Source organism: Oryctolagus cuniculus, chromosome 5 (assembly GCF_051225735.1).
Source record: "Oryctolagus cuniculus isolate XC-2025 breed Fujian yellow rabbit chromosome 5, ASM5122573v1, whole genome shotgun sequence".
Classification (NCBI taxonomy): domain Eukaryota; kingdom Metazoa; phylum Chordata; class Mammalia; order Lagomorpha; family Leporidae; genus Oryctolagus; species Oryctolagus cuniculus.
This window is the reverse complement of record NC_142871.1, coordinates 101,853,267-101,869,067: the sequence shown is the minus strand read 5'-3', so window position 1 is coordinate 101,869,067 and position 15,801 is coordinate 101,853,267. Positions and strand designations below refer to the sequence as shown.

The 15,801-nt window shown below is 38.3% G+C and overlaps 1 protein-coding gene across 8 annotated transcripts in view; it reads left to right on the top strand.

The window, feature by feature from the left end:
- The window catches only part of SMAP1 (small ArfGAP 1), a 187,920-nt gene that overhangs the window by 96,441 nt on the left and 75,678 nt on the right, over nt 1–15,801 (top strand). For all 8 annotated transcript variants that reach the window (XM_089333044.1, XM_089333045.1, XM_070073896.2 and 5 more), the window contains one exon: nt 5,157–5,242. In XM_089333044.1, the coding sequence (XP_089189170.1) occupies nt 5,157–5,242 (86 nt within the window). The remainder of the gene's footprint in view (nt 1–5,156; nt 5,243–15,801) is intronic.

Genomic DNA, 15,801 nt, shown 5'->3' with positions numbered 1-15,801 from the left:
GTTTCTCTTCATTTACTGTAAAACACAGAACACTTAGAGTATATATATATATTTTTTAAGGATTTATTTATTTCAAAGTCAGACTTTTAGGGAGAGAAGGAGAGAAGGGGAGAGAGAGAGAGAGAGAGAGAGAGAGAGAGAGAGAGAGATATCTTCCATCTGCTTCTTTATTCCCCAAATGGCTGCAATAGCAAGGGCTGGGCCAGGCCAAAGCCAGGAGCCAGGAGCTTAATCTGGGTTTTCCACATAGGTAACAGGGACTCAAATGCTTGGACCATCTTCTGTTGCTTTAGCAGGTTATTAGCAGGGAGCTGGATCGTAAGTGGAAAAGCCAGGACACAAATTGACACCAGTGTCATAGGCAGTGGCTTTACCCGCTGTGCCATAAAGCTGACCCCTAGTTTTTGCTTTTTTTTGTTTTTTGTTTTTTTTTTTTTTGGGCAATTAAGCTTCCATTGAAGACTATCCCAGAAGACTTTGCGTATTATGTTTCAGACATTCAAGAAAGAATTCATGTAGAATTATTTTCACAATGCAGTCCCCCAGACAGCCTCAACTATTTTGTTGTTTTTAATGTTAAAACTGACTATGTGAAATGTTTTGTTATTTAAGAAGTTTAAGAAATAGAAATGGTTCTGTATGGTTAGTTGTGAAGACAGTTTGTCTGGCCATAGATGCTTTTCAGTAATTCGAATAGTATTTTTTGAAATTGAATCTCATGTAATGTATCAGTCTTCAGATTGGTAATGTTCTATATACTGGGTTATGCAGAGAAACTAAAAAAACATAATTTACAAATTAATGAGGGCATGATACCTTTAATAGAAGACTTTGGAATTCTAAGGCATGACTTGCTATACGATTTCTAAATAATAAAACCTACTTTTGTAATTTTAACAGTGGTTTTTGATGAAAATTATTGAGTCAAAAAGTACAATAAATCTTTCTAGGAATACATTATATAATGCATTAAAGTAGAGCAGACCATATTTAATGGGAAATGTAAAATTAATTTAAAAATATGTTCTACCTAACTTGGATTTGTTGTAACCATGAAGCACATAGTTCTTTATTTATCAATATGATAATTTATTTTCTTAAAGTAAAATGAATGTTGAGTTTGTATTTAAAGTATATTCTTACAGTAATTTATTTGTCAAGAGTATCAATACATTTTCAGTTCACTGGCTGTTTTGTAATTAAAAACATCTTAATTTTGAGATGAGCTATTGTTTCCTAAGTAAATATCTGTATAAAAATATTTTTAAGACAAACATAATAGAAACTTTAAGTAATTAGTTGTCTTCCTCTTTACTTTTGCATTCTTGACATGTGAGAGAAGGTACACCCAAATACACACATACGGATGAAATGACATGACTTCTCTAAAGCTGGAGAATTTTCAGAATTACTAATGTCTTTGAGCTTGTGTTAGTTTATTTGATAGTCTTACAAGTATCCCTCCTGTTGGATAAATTGAAAACAGGTATGGAAAATTTAAATTTTTCAAAATAATGCACAGTACTTAGGGTCTGTCTTTATTCCTAGGAAATAAATGGTAGAAATTAAGGTATGTAGCTCATTACCTATAGCTTTAATCTTCTACTGGTTACAAATAATTAAAGATTACTTGTTCTTTTAAAATAAATACATGCCATTTATCATCCTATTTTCATTTTTTTATAACCAGTCTACTTGTCCCAGCTTTGGGAAACCAGGTCATTAATTACCAAAGAATAGGCAACTAAAATTCCCCTTTCTGTCTCTGTGTTTGCTAAAACAGTTTGGTTGAGGGAATTTAAGAAAAAAAGAATAATGTTTAAATCAACAAGAATGATGTTTTCATAATGGAAACAACACTTAAAGTATGCCTCTATCTTGTAAAAGTTTCCTAGATGCTATTTTTGATGGGCTACCACACAGTAAAAAGGATTTTGAGTGATAGAACTTGATTGTAGTCTTTGCACTTTCACTGATGCATGTGTGTTACTCAACAGAAAAAATCTTGCCATTTCATTGTGCCTTAGTTTCCTCATCTGTAGAATGAACAGTGAGTCTCTAAAGCAAAGAGCCTCGTGTTTATATACCTCGCTGGGCATAGTCCCAGTTCCATTGGATGAAGCCTGAGATATCTAAACTACTGATGGCTGGTGTTGCTTCTGTTAAAAGTTGAATCATGGGAGACGTGCTTTTATGACTGTTACTTAATAGGTTGGAGATTAAATTTCCTCTCCTATAAAACTAAGGTAATAAAGCCTATTTTAGGGTTGTTTTGTAATTTAAAATGGTAAATATCAGTGTATTTATAGAATATTGAATATAAGTATATATTCAGCATAACTGTTACACTGTTTTCTTTATGTATTTTCTCCTGCCAGTTACTGAACATAATTTGCTCTGTTTGATTCTACAGCCAATAGAGTCCATTTTCATAACTGTTCTTAGGGTCCTTCATTAGGGTGTCTTGAAACCTTAATGCAGTTAGTTTGTACCATATTCTTTATCATTTTCCCAGAAGACCAGCCCATTTTCCCTACCACTTGGCCCTAACAGTCATCTCCATATTACTCAACCTTTCATCTCCACTGATCCTTTCACTGCTGATCCCTACTGTACTTTTTTATATATTTGACATTATCTTCTGTAGTCTCATAAAATGATCTCTTTATATCTGTGATGCCATTGAATCTGTTTTCTTCAATCCCAGCAAACACATAGAAGCAACTGCACCTTGTTATTTTTTGGCAGTGGTCTCCTCTAGAAGCATCTTACTATTTTAGTGTACTTCTCCCTTTTAGATATTTATGCCTCCTTTTATTCCTACTATCAAATTTTGGTGGATAACATCACTAGAACGATGCTTAATAATTTGGGTTAATGTACATATATACCTTGTTCCTAATTATTTTCTAATTAGTCAAAATAAAATATTGATGACTTGCATAAATAAATGTGTACAATCATGTTTGTTTCCTAGACTAATAAGGAAAAAATGTGTCTGTTATAAAAATGTGTCTGGTATAATAAATGTGTCTGTTATAATTGATGTATATATAATACATCAATTCTAAGATGTATTCTTCCTCAGAGATGTTAAAATATGAAAAGCATATAACTAAAGATTGATAAGATATTGTATGTATAATAGATGATGCTTTTAATCATCAACTTTTGTTTTTAAAGGTTTACTCATTTATTTGAAAGGCAGAGTTACAGAGAGACAGAGGCAGAGAGGGAGAGAGAAAGAGAGAGGTCTTTCATCCGCTGGCGTACTCCTCAGATGGCTGCAATGGCTGGAGCTGAGCTGATCTGAAGCCAGGAGCCAGGAGCTTCTTCTGGGTCTCCCACAAGGGTGCAGGGCCCAAGGACTTGGGCCATCTTCCATTGCTTTCCCAGGCCACAGCAGAGAGCTGGATCGGAAGTGGAGCATGCAGGACTCCCAACTGCTCCCCATATGGAATGCTAGCACTGCAGGTGGCCGCTGTATATGCTGTACTGCAGTGTCAGCTCCAGTCGTCAACTTTTATGTTAAAATTTCCATGTACTCTTCTTGCTTACCTGGTAGAAACTTTTCCCATTTTCTTACTGTAACAGTTTCAGAGACCTAAATCTAGATGACTTTTTGCTTCATTTTAGATACTCTACAGTCTAAGAGGCATTTTTTCTTTCCAAATGTTTGATGATTTTATGATTATGTAACTTGATCATCCTACTTCCAAATTCATACTATGGCTCAGAGATGCAGCATTATCTGAGTATTAGATATGGAAAACATTTTTTTCCCTCTGTTCAGGAAAGGTGAGCTACACAAGGTTTCTAAGTCCTCCCCACCCCCCCCAATTACATAATTACATTTTAGCTTCACTCATACTCATTCATGCCAGTATCCACCATGACATAATAGAGCCCTTTGATCTTGTACTGAATGTTCACCTTATACAAAGTTTTTCATCTTACATAGTTTTGAAGCTCAAATTTATTAGCTTCTGTTTCATCTTGGGCTAAATAACCACCTTCACCTTTAATTCTGTTTCTGGCTGCTTTCCCTGTTACTTCACTTTCTCAGTATCTCTAGGGAAGTGACTTATAAGGGGATGCTTACATAGAAGTAAAGTAGAATAGATACCCAGAACTGAGTATATTGGAATTTTGTATATCTAAAATCTTTCAGTTGGGAGAAGAGTCAGGATAATTTTTATTTGAAGGAAGATGGTTCTGTGTATACTTAAGTGCAGCACCTCAAGATTGACGTTGGTTAATCTGAGTCATTACCTGAGATGTGTAGGGATTTGTGTCTGGGAAATCAGAAAAATAAAGTACAAAAACTGTTCTATTTGTTAAAAACATATTAAGGAACTCAGGGTATATTTATATATATATATATGTATATATATGATATGATACAACAATTATATATTTTTTGGTAAATCTTTCATTTAGTTTCAAGTAGAATATAAAGAAACTACTGTTTGGCTGGTCATTATAGATAGAAGATACTGAAACTTAAACTGGTTGAAATGATTATCAAATTGTTTCATGTCACAGCTTTTATGTTACAGATTTCAGGGAAGAGGTAATTTGCAAAATTTGTGAATAAAATTTGACCATTAGCCCATTTTTTTGTGGGGAAGGCTTTTAGCAGAACATCATAGGACCTTATAACCTCAAAGAAATAAACTCAATTCTGTGATGTTCTAGGCCAGCAATATTGCTTTTTTATCTAACCTCCCTTGTGATCTTCATTGTAAATCATGAGACTCCCAGAGTACTTTAAAGCCCCAAAACAGAGAAAACTTGATTTTGTTTCGTTAGCCATGGCAATAGCAGCATTGTTTAAGTGGTATATATAAGAAATAATACTTTCCACAACTAGGGAATTCACTTTTAGGAAGTAATGAATATAAAGGTGGTAAGGTTTACACAGAACACAGATGTTTAGAAGTCTGTGGATCCATTTGTGTTGACAGATATGAAGGCTTAAAAATAGGTTTCTAATTTGAACTTGAAAAATAATTTTATAGTTGTGATTTAAATTATTTTTCTAAAGAGAAGAGTTTTACATTAGAAATAATGTTAGTATTTATATATGTATTTGCATATAGGAATTACTTTTTAATGTAAACATAATAAAAATTCTTGATTTTCTTTTATTATAGTGCATGCAAGATATGGGAAATACTAAAGCAAGACTACTTTATGAAGCCAATCTTCCAGAGAACTTTCGAAGACCACAGACAGATCAGTATCCTTTAAAACTTGCTCATTGTGGATTTAAAAAGAATTAATTCATTTTCATAATTTGTATCTATCTTATCTGTTAGTGTTTAGGAAGGTGTGAACTTTATCTTGCTATTGTTCATTAAAGATAGAAATTGATTTTCTGGGCTGGTGGTATGGCATAGTGGGCTGGGCCTCCGCCTGTTATGCCAGCTCTCCATGTAGGCACTGGTTTGTGTCCCAGCTGCTCCTCTTCTGATCTGGCTCTCTGCTGTGGCCTGGGAAAGCAATGGAGACTGGCCCAAATGCTTGGGCCCTTCCACCTGCATGGAGGACCCAGAGGAACCTCCTTGTTCTTGGCTTCAGATCGGCCTAGCTCCAGCCATTGCAGCCATTTGGGGAGTGAGCCAGCAGATGGAAGACCTTTTTCTGTGTCTCTCCCTCTCTCTCTGTAGCTCTGCCTCTAAAATTAAATAAATTGATTTTCCTTGAGCAACACTTTGTATATAAGTAGGCTTTTAAGAAATTTTATTTATTTATTTAGGAGGCAGAGAGAGTGAGCAAGCTCCCTTCTGCTGGTTCATTTGCCACATGCCCACAACCAGTTCTGGCCTGTGGATGAAGCCAAGAACTCAATCCAGTTCTCTTATGAGGGTAATAGGAATCTAGCCAGTCAGTTGAGCCACCACCAAAGCCTCCCAGGGTTTGCATCAGCAGTAAGTTGGAGTCAGGAGCTAAAGCCCAGTATTGAACTCAAGTACTCTGATACGGGATGTGGCATCCCAGCCAGCTACTAACTGCTTGGCTAAACATTCAGCCCTGTAATAGGAATCTGGTAAATACATGACACATATATTATTTTTATGTACCAAATTCTAAAATGTTATAACTGGCCTTTTTGCTTGATCTCTGTCTTTTTAAAAAAAATTTTAAAGATTTACATATTTATTTGAAAGGCAGAGTTGCATAGAGAGCGCTCTCATCCACTGGTCCATTCCCCAAATGGCTGCAATGGCCGGGGCTAGGCCAGGACAGAGCCAGGAGCTTCCTCTTGTTCTCCTACATGGGTACAAGATCCCAAGCATTTGGGCCATCTGCTGCTGCTTTCCCAGGTACATTATCAGGGAGCAGGATCGAAAGTGGAGCAGCTAAGACACTGCCAGCATGGTAGGTGGTGGCTTAACCCTTCATGCTGCAATGCTGGCCCTGATCTCTGTCTCTTGATTGGAGAATGTCTGTTGTTTATTGATTTATATTATTAGAGATTTGATTTGTCTTTTTAAGCCGTTTTTTAAACCGTAAGAATCTTGTGATTGCTTTAATTTACTCCCTTTTTGCTCTGAACCCGCAAACCTGAGTTCATATATAAGATGCCTCAAGCTGAAGAATTCTCCTCTTCTGCAAGTTTTATGTAATTATATTTATGTGAAACAGTTTAGTATTTAGGCATTTAAAAGGCAGATTATATATTTAGTGCAATTACTAAATAATTCATGTTAATGTTTTCTGTTAATGTTCTATCTCTAGGTTGTACAACTGTTTGCTTTATTATATATTTGCCTTTATAAATGGATAGACCATTTTCCCACAGGCATTATGCTCAGGATGTGTCTCACATTTGTCAATGATAAAATCATTTGATTCTATGGGATTTCTGAAGGTTTATATTGGAGTTTGAGAAAGTAGGTCATAAAAACTGCACTGCTTTGTCAATAAGTTTATCTTCTAAAAAGATAACATTAATGATTTTGACAATGAAATGTAGCTTCCTAAAGATGAATTGCATGTTACTCATTTGTATAGTTTAACAGTGTCTGATTATTTTTATATTTGGACAGAAACCTTTTTTTGTTATTATTTTATAATTGAAAAGTTAGTAATTTTAAACTCACCTTTTTCTGTTTCCACCTTCCTCATCATTTTCCCCCAAATTAAGTAACCTGATATCCAAGGCAATTTTTGTTGTAGGAAGATCCTAGAGTAAGAATGGGAGGTACATTTTAGATGTGGGAAAAAAAATGAGCAAAAGTATGGAGGTAGGAGGAAATATGACCTATTAAGTGTTTTGTTTTTTTTTTGTTTTGTTAGGCAGAGTGGGTAGTGAGAGAGAGAGACAGAGAGAAAGGTCTTCTTTTTCCCGTTGGTTCACCCTCCAATGGCCGCCATGGCTGGCACGCTGCGGCCGGCACACCACGCTGATCCGAAGGCAGGAGCCAGGTGCTTCTCCTGGTCTCCCATGGGGTGCAGGGCCTAAGCACTTGAGCCATCCTTCACTGCCTTCCCGGGCCACAGCAGAGAGCTGGACTAGAAGAGGGGCAACCGGGAAAGAATCCGGCGCCCTGACCGGGACTAGAACCCGGTGTGCCGGTGCTGCTAGGTGGAGGATTAGCCTATTGAGCCACAGCGCCGGCCACCTATTAAGCTTTTTATGTGATAAAATTATGGAGGAGGTATCATAAGAAAACTAAAAGATGTTTTGATCTGGATTATAAAGAGTTTTCAATATTATAGGGAACAATTTGGACTTCATTTTATTGGCCCAAGGGGTTGAAGTGTTTGGAAACACATGAAGGACTTTGAAACAGGAGAAAAAGTAGAATATTAGCTTTTCAGCACAGGGAAGATATTAATTGGAGGTAAAAGGAGATCCTAGAGGTAAAGAGACCATGCAGAATGCTATTTTTAGCTCCAGCATGAGCAGTAATGAAGATCTAAATTATTATAGTGGTGTTGAGAACACAGAGAAAGAAATTGGTAAAACAGGAGCAGTTGGGCTATTTTGAGATTGACTTTGATTCTGAGCAAGATACTGAGATGAACTCAGAGCTTCTAGCTTATATGACTGTAAAGCTTATTTATTTACTGAGACACTACCAGATGGAATTTAAGATTTAGAAATGAAAGATAATGAACCATGCTGCATCACCCTAGGCCGACTGGGTGTTTGCTGGACATAAAAATGGAGTTACCTATTTAGTAGCTAAAAATATGAGTCTGGACCCTAAAGAAAGCAGGGAATGCCGATTGGGGAGTCACTTAGTCTTTAGGTAGTGTAAAATTCAGGAGTGAAATTATGTTCACTTACAGTAGTGATCTTTTGTTCTTTCTTAGGTTTTTTTGTTTTTTGTTTTTTTTTTTTTTTTTTTAAGAATCTTAGCGATACTCTTTTCTTTTCCTCTAAAAAATGAAGAATAGAGCATGGTAGAAGGAGATAGAATCAGGCCAACAAATCAATGTCTTAGGATGGGGATGGAGAACATCTGACCCATGGGTTGTACAGGGTCTGTAAAATCATTTGGTCTGGCCCTGCCAAGGCGACTGCCAGTGGTACTCAAAATTGAATAAATTTATAGCAGGCTAATTTTTTAAAAGGATTATTTATTTATTTGAATGGTTGAGTTATAGAGAGTGAGGAAAGAAGAGACACAGTGAGAGGTCTTCCATGTGCTGGTTCACTGCCCAGGTGTCAGCAACGGCCAGGGCTGGGCCAGGCTGAGCCTAAGCCAGGAGTTTCATCTGGGTCTCTCATGTGGGTGGCAGGGGCCCAACTACTTGGGCCATCTTGTGTTGCTTTCCCAGGCACATTAGCAGGGAGCTGGATCAGAAGGGGAGCAGTAGAGACTAAAATGGGATACTAGCATTGCATGCAGCACTTTAACTCACTATACCACAATACTGGGCCCAGTGGGCTAATCTTTAAGTTGATAATTTTGTATGAACCATGAATAATGTTACAAATATCCAAATGACCCTTGGCAGAAAAAGAGATTCCCCACCCCAGTCCTAAGTGGTTGTTACCAATTGCTTGCTTGTTTTAATTTATTCTCCATCTTTTTGCTACCAACCCACAAACCTGAGTAGATAGATAAAAAGCTTCAAATTGCAGAATGCTTTTATGAAAGTTTTTGTGTATGTGGAGGGGTTGGATTGTTTCTTGTTTTGGTTTTGGCTTCTCTTGGATATTGCAGGCTAATTTATTTGAGGTTCTAAAACGTTTTGGGTTTACTGTCTATATAGTACCTTACATAAAAAAGCTGCTTTCAAGTTATTTGTCACTATGATTCCAGGTTGTTTTCACATAAGTCTGAAAGATATTCAGAGAAGGAAGGACAGTATATAGCTTCTTTTGTATCTCTGTGTATTGAATTCTTCTCTGGACTATTCTGTATAAGTTGGTAGGCATACCATTTCTTAAGTAATTATCATCAATTTTATGATAAGCCTTATAAAAGTGAGGTTGATACATTTAAAAATATTTGGTTCATATCTAAAATTTTCAGGAAAGATAAGTTTTTTTTTTTTTGACAGGCAGAGTGGACAGTGAGAGAGAGAGACAGAGAGAAAGGTCTTCCTTTGCTGTTGGTTCACCCTCCAATGGCTGCCACGGCCGGTGCGCTGCGGCCAGCGCACCGCGCTGATCCGATGGCAGGAGCCAGGAGCCAGGTGCTTTTCCTGGTCTCCCATGGGGTGCAGGGCCCAAGCACCTGGGCCATCCTCCACTGCACTCCCTGGCCACAGCAGAGAGCTGGCCTGGAAGAGGGGCAACCGGGACAGAATCCGGCGCCCCGACCGGGACTAGAACCCGGTGTGCTGGCGCCGCTAGGCGGAGGATTAGCCTAGTGAGCCGCGGCGCCGGCCTGGAAAGATAAGATTTTTATAGTGAATTGATTGGTGTCTGGTATCTAAATCTTTGACCTTTGACATAGTGAAGATAATTATACTGGAAATAATAGATACAGTAGCTTTTTGCATAATATGGGTTTGCCTTATACTAAGTACTGCATTTGCCTTTTATGTCTTTCAAAATAGCTGCATGAGATAGAGCGAATCTTCTTTTCAGAGGGAGGAGGTAGGGGCTGGGTGGGGTATCCAAAGATCTATTAAAAGTCTTCTGGGGGCCGGCGCCGCGGCTCACTAGGCAAATCCTCAGCCTACGGCGCAGGTACCCCCGGTTCTAATCCAGGTTGGGGCGCCGGATTCTGTCCCGGTTGCTCCTCTTCCAGTCCAGCTCTCTACTGTGGCCCAGGAGTGCAGTGGAGGATGGCCCAGGTGCTTGGGCCCTGCACCCGCAATGGGAGACCAGGAGGAAGCACCTGGCTCCTGGCTTCGGATTGGCGCAGAGCGCTGGCCGCAGCGCGCCAGCTGTAGCGGCCACTTGGGGGGTAAACCAATGGGAAAAAGGAAGACCTTTCTCTCTGTCTCTCACTAACTCTGCCTGTCAAAAAAAAAAAAAAAAAAAAAAAAAAGTCTTCTGGGGCCAGCTTTGTGGTGTGGTGGGTTGAAGCCCAGGCCTGCAGCACCGGCATCCCATGTGGGCACTGGTTCTAGTCCTAGCTTCTCCACTTCCGATCCAGCTCTCTGCTATGTCCTGGGAAGGAAGTAAAAGATGGCCCAAGTGCTTGGGCTCCTGCCCCCATTTGGGAAACCTGGAAGAAGCTCCTAGATACTGGCTTCCTTTCTGTTGAGCTCAGGCTATTGTGGCCATTTGAGGAGTGAACCAGCAGATGGAAGACTTCTCTGTCTCTACTTCTCTCTGTAACACTTTATTTCAAATAAATAAAGCAAAGCTTTAAAAAAAAGATAAAAAGAATCTTCTGAAAGCTTCTAGACTTTCCCTCCTATTTAAGGGCTCTTGGAAATTATTTAATGATCGTCTCAGTGAAATTATTGTCACCACATTTGAGTTTTGATGGCCTTTATATATAGGCTTATAGTGTGGCACTCTTTGTAACTAAATCAAGATCTAGGTGAAGATTTCAGCTCTCAGTAGCTGCTGTGATTCGTGTTTGGATTATGTGTATGTATGCTGTTCTTAGCTCAAGCATGCTTATTTGATTTTTACAAATAACACTACTGCTTTCAAAGCATTTACAAATTATGATCAAATTCATATAGGTGTTAATCTTTCGTTTTTCACTAAAAGGTAATCTAATGGTTGCTGGGAGCAGTTTGAAAAGGGACTTTGCCTGAACTTAGGTAGACTACTACAGTTAAGAATATAAATTGATACAAGTACAGCTCTTGGACCATGAGCCCATGCATGCTCCATATCCCATATAATACTGTAACCTTAAAAATTACCTTAGTTATTACAATAGTACTTTTATCATTTCTTCTTTTAATTATGTGATTTGGTTGTTTTATAAGGAAGGCTAGTAACAAAACTAGTATCTTCCCTCCCCCCCCCCTTCTCTCTCTCCCACCCACCCGTTGGTTGTTAAAAAGGTCATTGCTCTTTGAAAAGCTTAACATCTCTATGCTTCTATAGATATAAATATAGTTGTCTTATCTGTGGAGGCAAGTAGAACCAGATTGCGTTAAAAATCATATAATATGGGATCTCATTGCATTCTAAAAAAGAATTATTGCTTTTTAAAAGCTTTACAGTTTATAAAAGTCATGCAAAAGCTGCTCTGAAAAGTGTAATTTCTCATGTGATGTGGTTAATTATAGGCCTCACGTGCTGGTAGGTGACAAATGATAAAGCTTTACATTAAGCTTTTCATTATTAGTATTTTTGTCTTATCTGAAAACTTTAATTATTTCAGTTCCATGCGATCTATTGTGTGCTGAAGCTAATCAGCAGTTCTGCTTTGAGCTTTTCAAAGTTTTTGCTCCTGTCAGTGGTGTGTGTTTGAAACTGGAAGATTTTGTTCTTTGGGAGTAGATATTAATTTAATTGTCTCTGAAATGGTATCTTTAAAGAAAAGGAAGAAAATCTTAATAGGTAAACAACATGTTAAAAGATAAAGCATGTAATAATTAAAAATTTTTCTGGGCCTATAGAGTACCAATTGTTAGTTTTGGCATTGGAGAAAATTAGGGTTGCTACAGTGATGCTTTATTAACTATAGGCATGGAGAAGAATCTAGGATATTTTGATGTCTGTGTACTAAATCCTAAATCAGCCACTTAAACTTGAATTGTTATTAATACAATGAGTCTTCAGGAAGTTACTAGAAAAATCATATTATGAAAATACTGTGTGTGGATTTCAAAATATTTTTACACCAAAATTTCTTTTAATTCTGTTTTTCCACAAACTGAAGTACCCTCATAGAATCTTTACATTGATTGTCTGAAAATATTGCTGTTTCTAATTTTTAAAATCATATTATTGATCTACATCAGTATAACTATATTCTTACATCTCAAATGATATTTGGAGACTGGCAGTTAAAGATGTATATTTTCTAGTCTCCAAATTCACTAATTCTTCTATTGTTTCTTGTTTATTTACCTGTATGAGCTTAATGATAATGCAGGGCATTTTAACCCATAACAATGGTTGCTAAGTAGTTCCCCTCCCTACCACAGTCCCTATCTTTTAAAAGGTTTGCCTGTCAGGGCTGGTGCCATGGCCAAGTAGGTTAAGCATTCACCTGCAGTGCTGACATCCCATATCGACATCTGTTTGACTCTTGCCTATTCCACTTCCACTCTTAGCTCCCTGTTGGTGGCCTAGGAACATGTAGAAGATGTATGCGTGCTTGGGCCCCTGCATCCGAATGGGAGACCTGGAGGAAGCTGCTGGCTCCTTGCTTCGGATTGGCCCACCTCCAGCCTGTTGCAGTCATTTGGGGAGTGAACCAGTGAATGATAGACCTCTCTCTGTCTCTTCCTTTATCTGTCTGTAACTCTGCCTCTGAAGTAAATAAATACAACTTGATGAAAAAAAAGTTAGCCTATTAGAATAGCTTTATATTAATAAGAGCAAAAAGTTACATAGCATTCACAATTTATGATGCATTGCTCTTAGTTCTTCACATATACTAATTTATGTATTACAGTAATCCTATGAATTATTAGTATTATTCCCATTTTAAAGGTAATGAAACTATGGCGCAGTAACCATTAATTTTCCTTTCTTTCTCTATAGATTTGCCTGTTCTGGATTTTTCATGTAATTGAAAGAATATATTAGCTTCTTGTGTCTGTTTTATTTCACTTAGAATAGAGCTTTGAAGTTCTCCATGTTGTAACAAACATGAGTCCTCCATTCCTTTGTATAGTTGAAATTTTTATGTTGTGCAGATATTCCACATTTTGTTGATCAATATTTGAGCATTTCTATCTTTGAGCTATTATGAATAGTACTACTATGATTTCATTCCACAAATTTTTACTTGAAAACCTGTCTTCAGTTCTTTCAAGTATATACTCAAGAGTTGCATGGGCAGGAGGGAGGGTAGAGTGGGAAGAATCAGTATGTTTCTAAATTTGTATAATATAAATCATGTGAAGTTTTTATACTTTAGGTAAAATTTTTAAAAGTTGAAAAAAATTTAAGACAGTCCTATATGTTTTCTATGGTAACTGTTTACTGATAAATGTGTCCTCTTATAAATCCATCTTGGCAGTTCTTTGCCCTCTAACATTGAATAAAATTCAGGAGGCAGTAGCTACGGTTCTTTGAACCCACTACCTGTTTTTGTAAATTAAATTAGAATGCAGCCATGCTAACTCATTAATGTAGTTTCTGTGGCTGCTTTGGAGTCACATAGGCAGTTCTAGGTAATGAACATCTACACCAATTGTACTTTAGTTCTTTAAGGTCAAACTAACAATGAAACATTGACTTGCATGTGGGATCTTATTTAAAAAAAAAAGTGTGAGGACATTCTTGCTCTATGAGGCATGCAGGAATTGAGAACACAGGACTGGCATTGTGGTACAGTAAGTTAGGCAGTGTCTTCAACACTAATTGCCAGTTCAAGCCCCAACTGCTCTGCTTCCATTTCAGCTGAACATGACCCTAGTACTTGGGCTCCTGCCATGTGGGAGACCAGGATGGGGTTCCTGGCTTCTGGTTGGGCCTGGTGCAGGCCTGGCTGTAGTGTCCATTTTGGGAGTGAACTAGTAGATGGAAGATCTCTTGAACTCTGTTCTGCTCTGCCCTCTCCTTTGCCCCTCCTTTCACTCATCCTCTGCCTCATTGCCTTTCAAATAAATACAGGGATATTTTAAAAAACAAAAAAGGAAGCTGAGAACAACCAAGGACTTAGCATGTGTCCTAGACCACAGTCCTTTGGATGAATCCCGTGAAATTTAAAAAACTAATTTTATGGCATGTAATGATTGTTTTTTTTTTTTTTTTAATTTATTTTTTTTGAAAGGCAGAGTTACTGAGAGGCAGAGGCAGAGAGAGAGAGAGAGAGAGATCTTCCATCTGCTGGTTCACTCTCCAAAAGGCCGCAGTAGCCAGAGCTGGGCCCATCTGAAGTGGGGAGCCAGGAGCTTCTTCTGGGTTTCCCACATTGCACCATCTTCTATTGCTTTCCCAGGCCATAACAGAGAGTTGGATCTGAAGTGGAACAGCTGGGTCTTGAACTGGCGTCCATGTGGGATGCTGGCACTGCAGTTGGTGGCTTTACCAGCTACACTACAGCTCTGGCATCAAAGTTTTCCTGTTTTAATAATGTATTTTATTTATTTTTAAAGATTTATTTATTTATTTGCAAGTCAGAGTTACACAGAGAGAGGAGAGGCAGAGAAAGAGAGGTCTTCCATCCACTGGTTCACTCCCCAATTGGCTGCAACGGCCGGAGCGGTGCTGATCTGAAGCCAGGAGCTGGGAGCTTCTTCCTGGTATCTCACACAGGTGCAGGGGCCCAAGGACTTGGGCCATCTTCCACTGCTTTCCCAGGCTATAGCAGAGAGCTGAATTGGAATTGGAGCAGCCGGGTCTCAAACCAGCGCCCATATGAGATGACGGTGCTTCAAGCCATGGCATTAACCCGCTGCGCCAACAGCTGCACCAGCCCCAATAATGTATTTTATTATGTCTTTGTAAAACAGTTGTAGCAACATATCAATTTGATCTCATGTCATTTTAAAAAATTGTTTACTTGTGTAATTTTTGAAAACATTTCTTATAATATGTAGAAACCTTGGTTTTAACTTTTTTTTTTTTTTTTTGACAGGCAGAGTTAGAGAGAGAGAGAGAGAAAGGTCTTCCTTTTTCCATTGGTTCACCCCCTGAAATGGCTGCTACGGCTGGCGCTACGCCAGGAGCCAGGTGCTTCCTCCTGGTCTTCCATGCGGGTGCAGGGCCCAAGGACTTGGGCCATCCTCCACTGTACTCCTGGGCCACAGCAGAGAGCTGGACTGGAAGAGGAGCAACCGGGACAGAACCGGCGCCCCAACCAGGACTAGAACCCGGGGTACCAGCGCCACAGGCAAAGGATTAGCCTAGTGAGCCACAGCACCAGCAGTTTTAACTTACTGCCTTCTTTCTCTGTTCTTCAACCTTGCAAGGAAAAAATTGGCCTGTATTCTAATATACAAGGAATCCTATATGACACACTAAGAGACAGCATGAATGATAGAGAATAATACAGTGATTGGAATCACAGTTACTTTTTCTTTTTTCTTTTTTTACAGGCAGAGTTAGTGAGAGAGAGAGAGACAGAAAGGTCTTCCTTCCATTGGTTCACCCCCCTGGAATCACAGTTATTTAATTTTTCTAATTCTTTATGACGTAAAAATAATTTTTTATATCACTGGTTTATGAGAGAAATTAGAGGAAGCAGAATATGTAAAACATATAGCACACAGGGTCTTATACATTGTGGATACTGCACA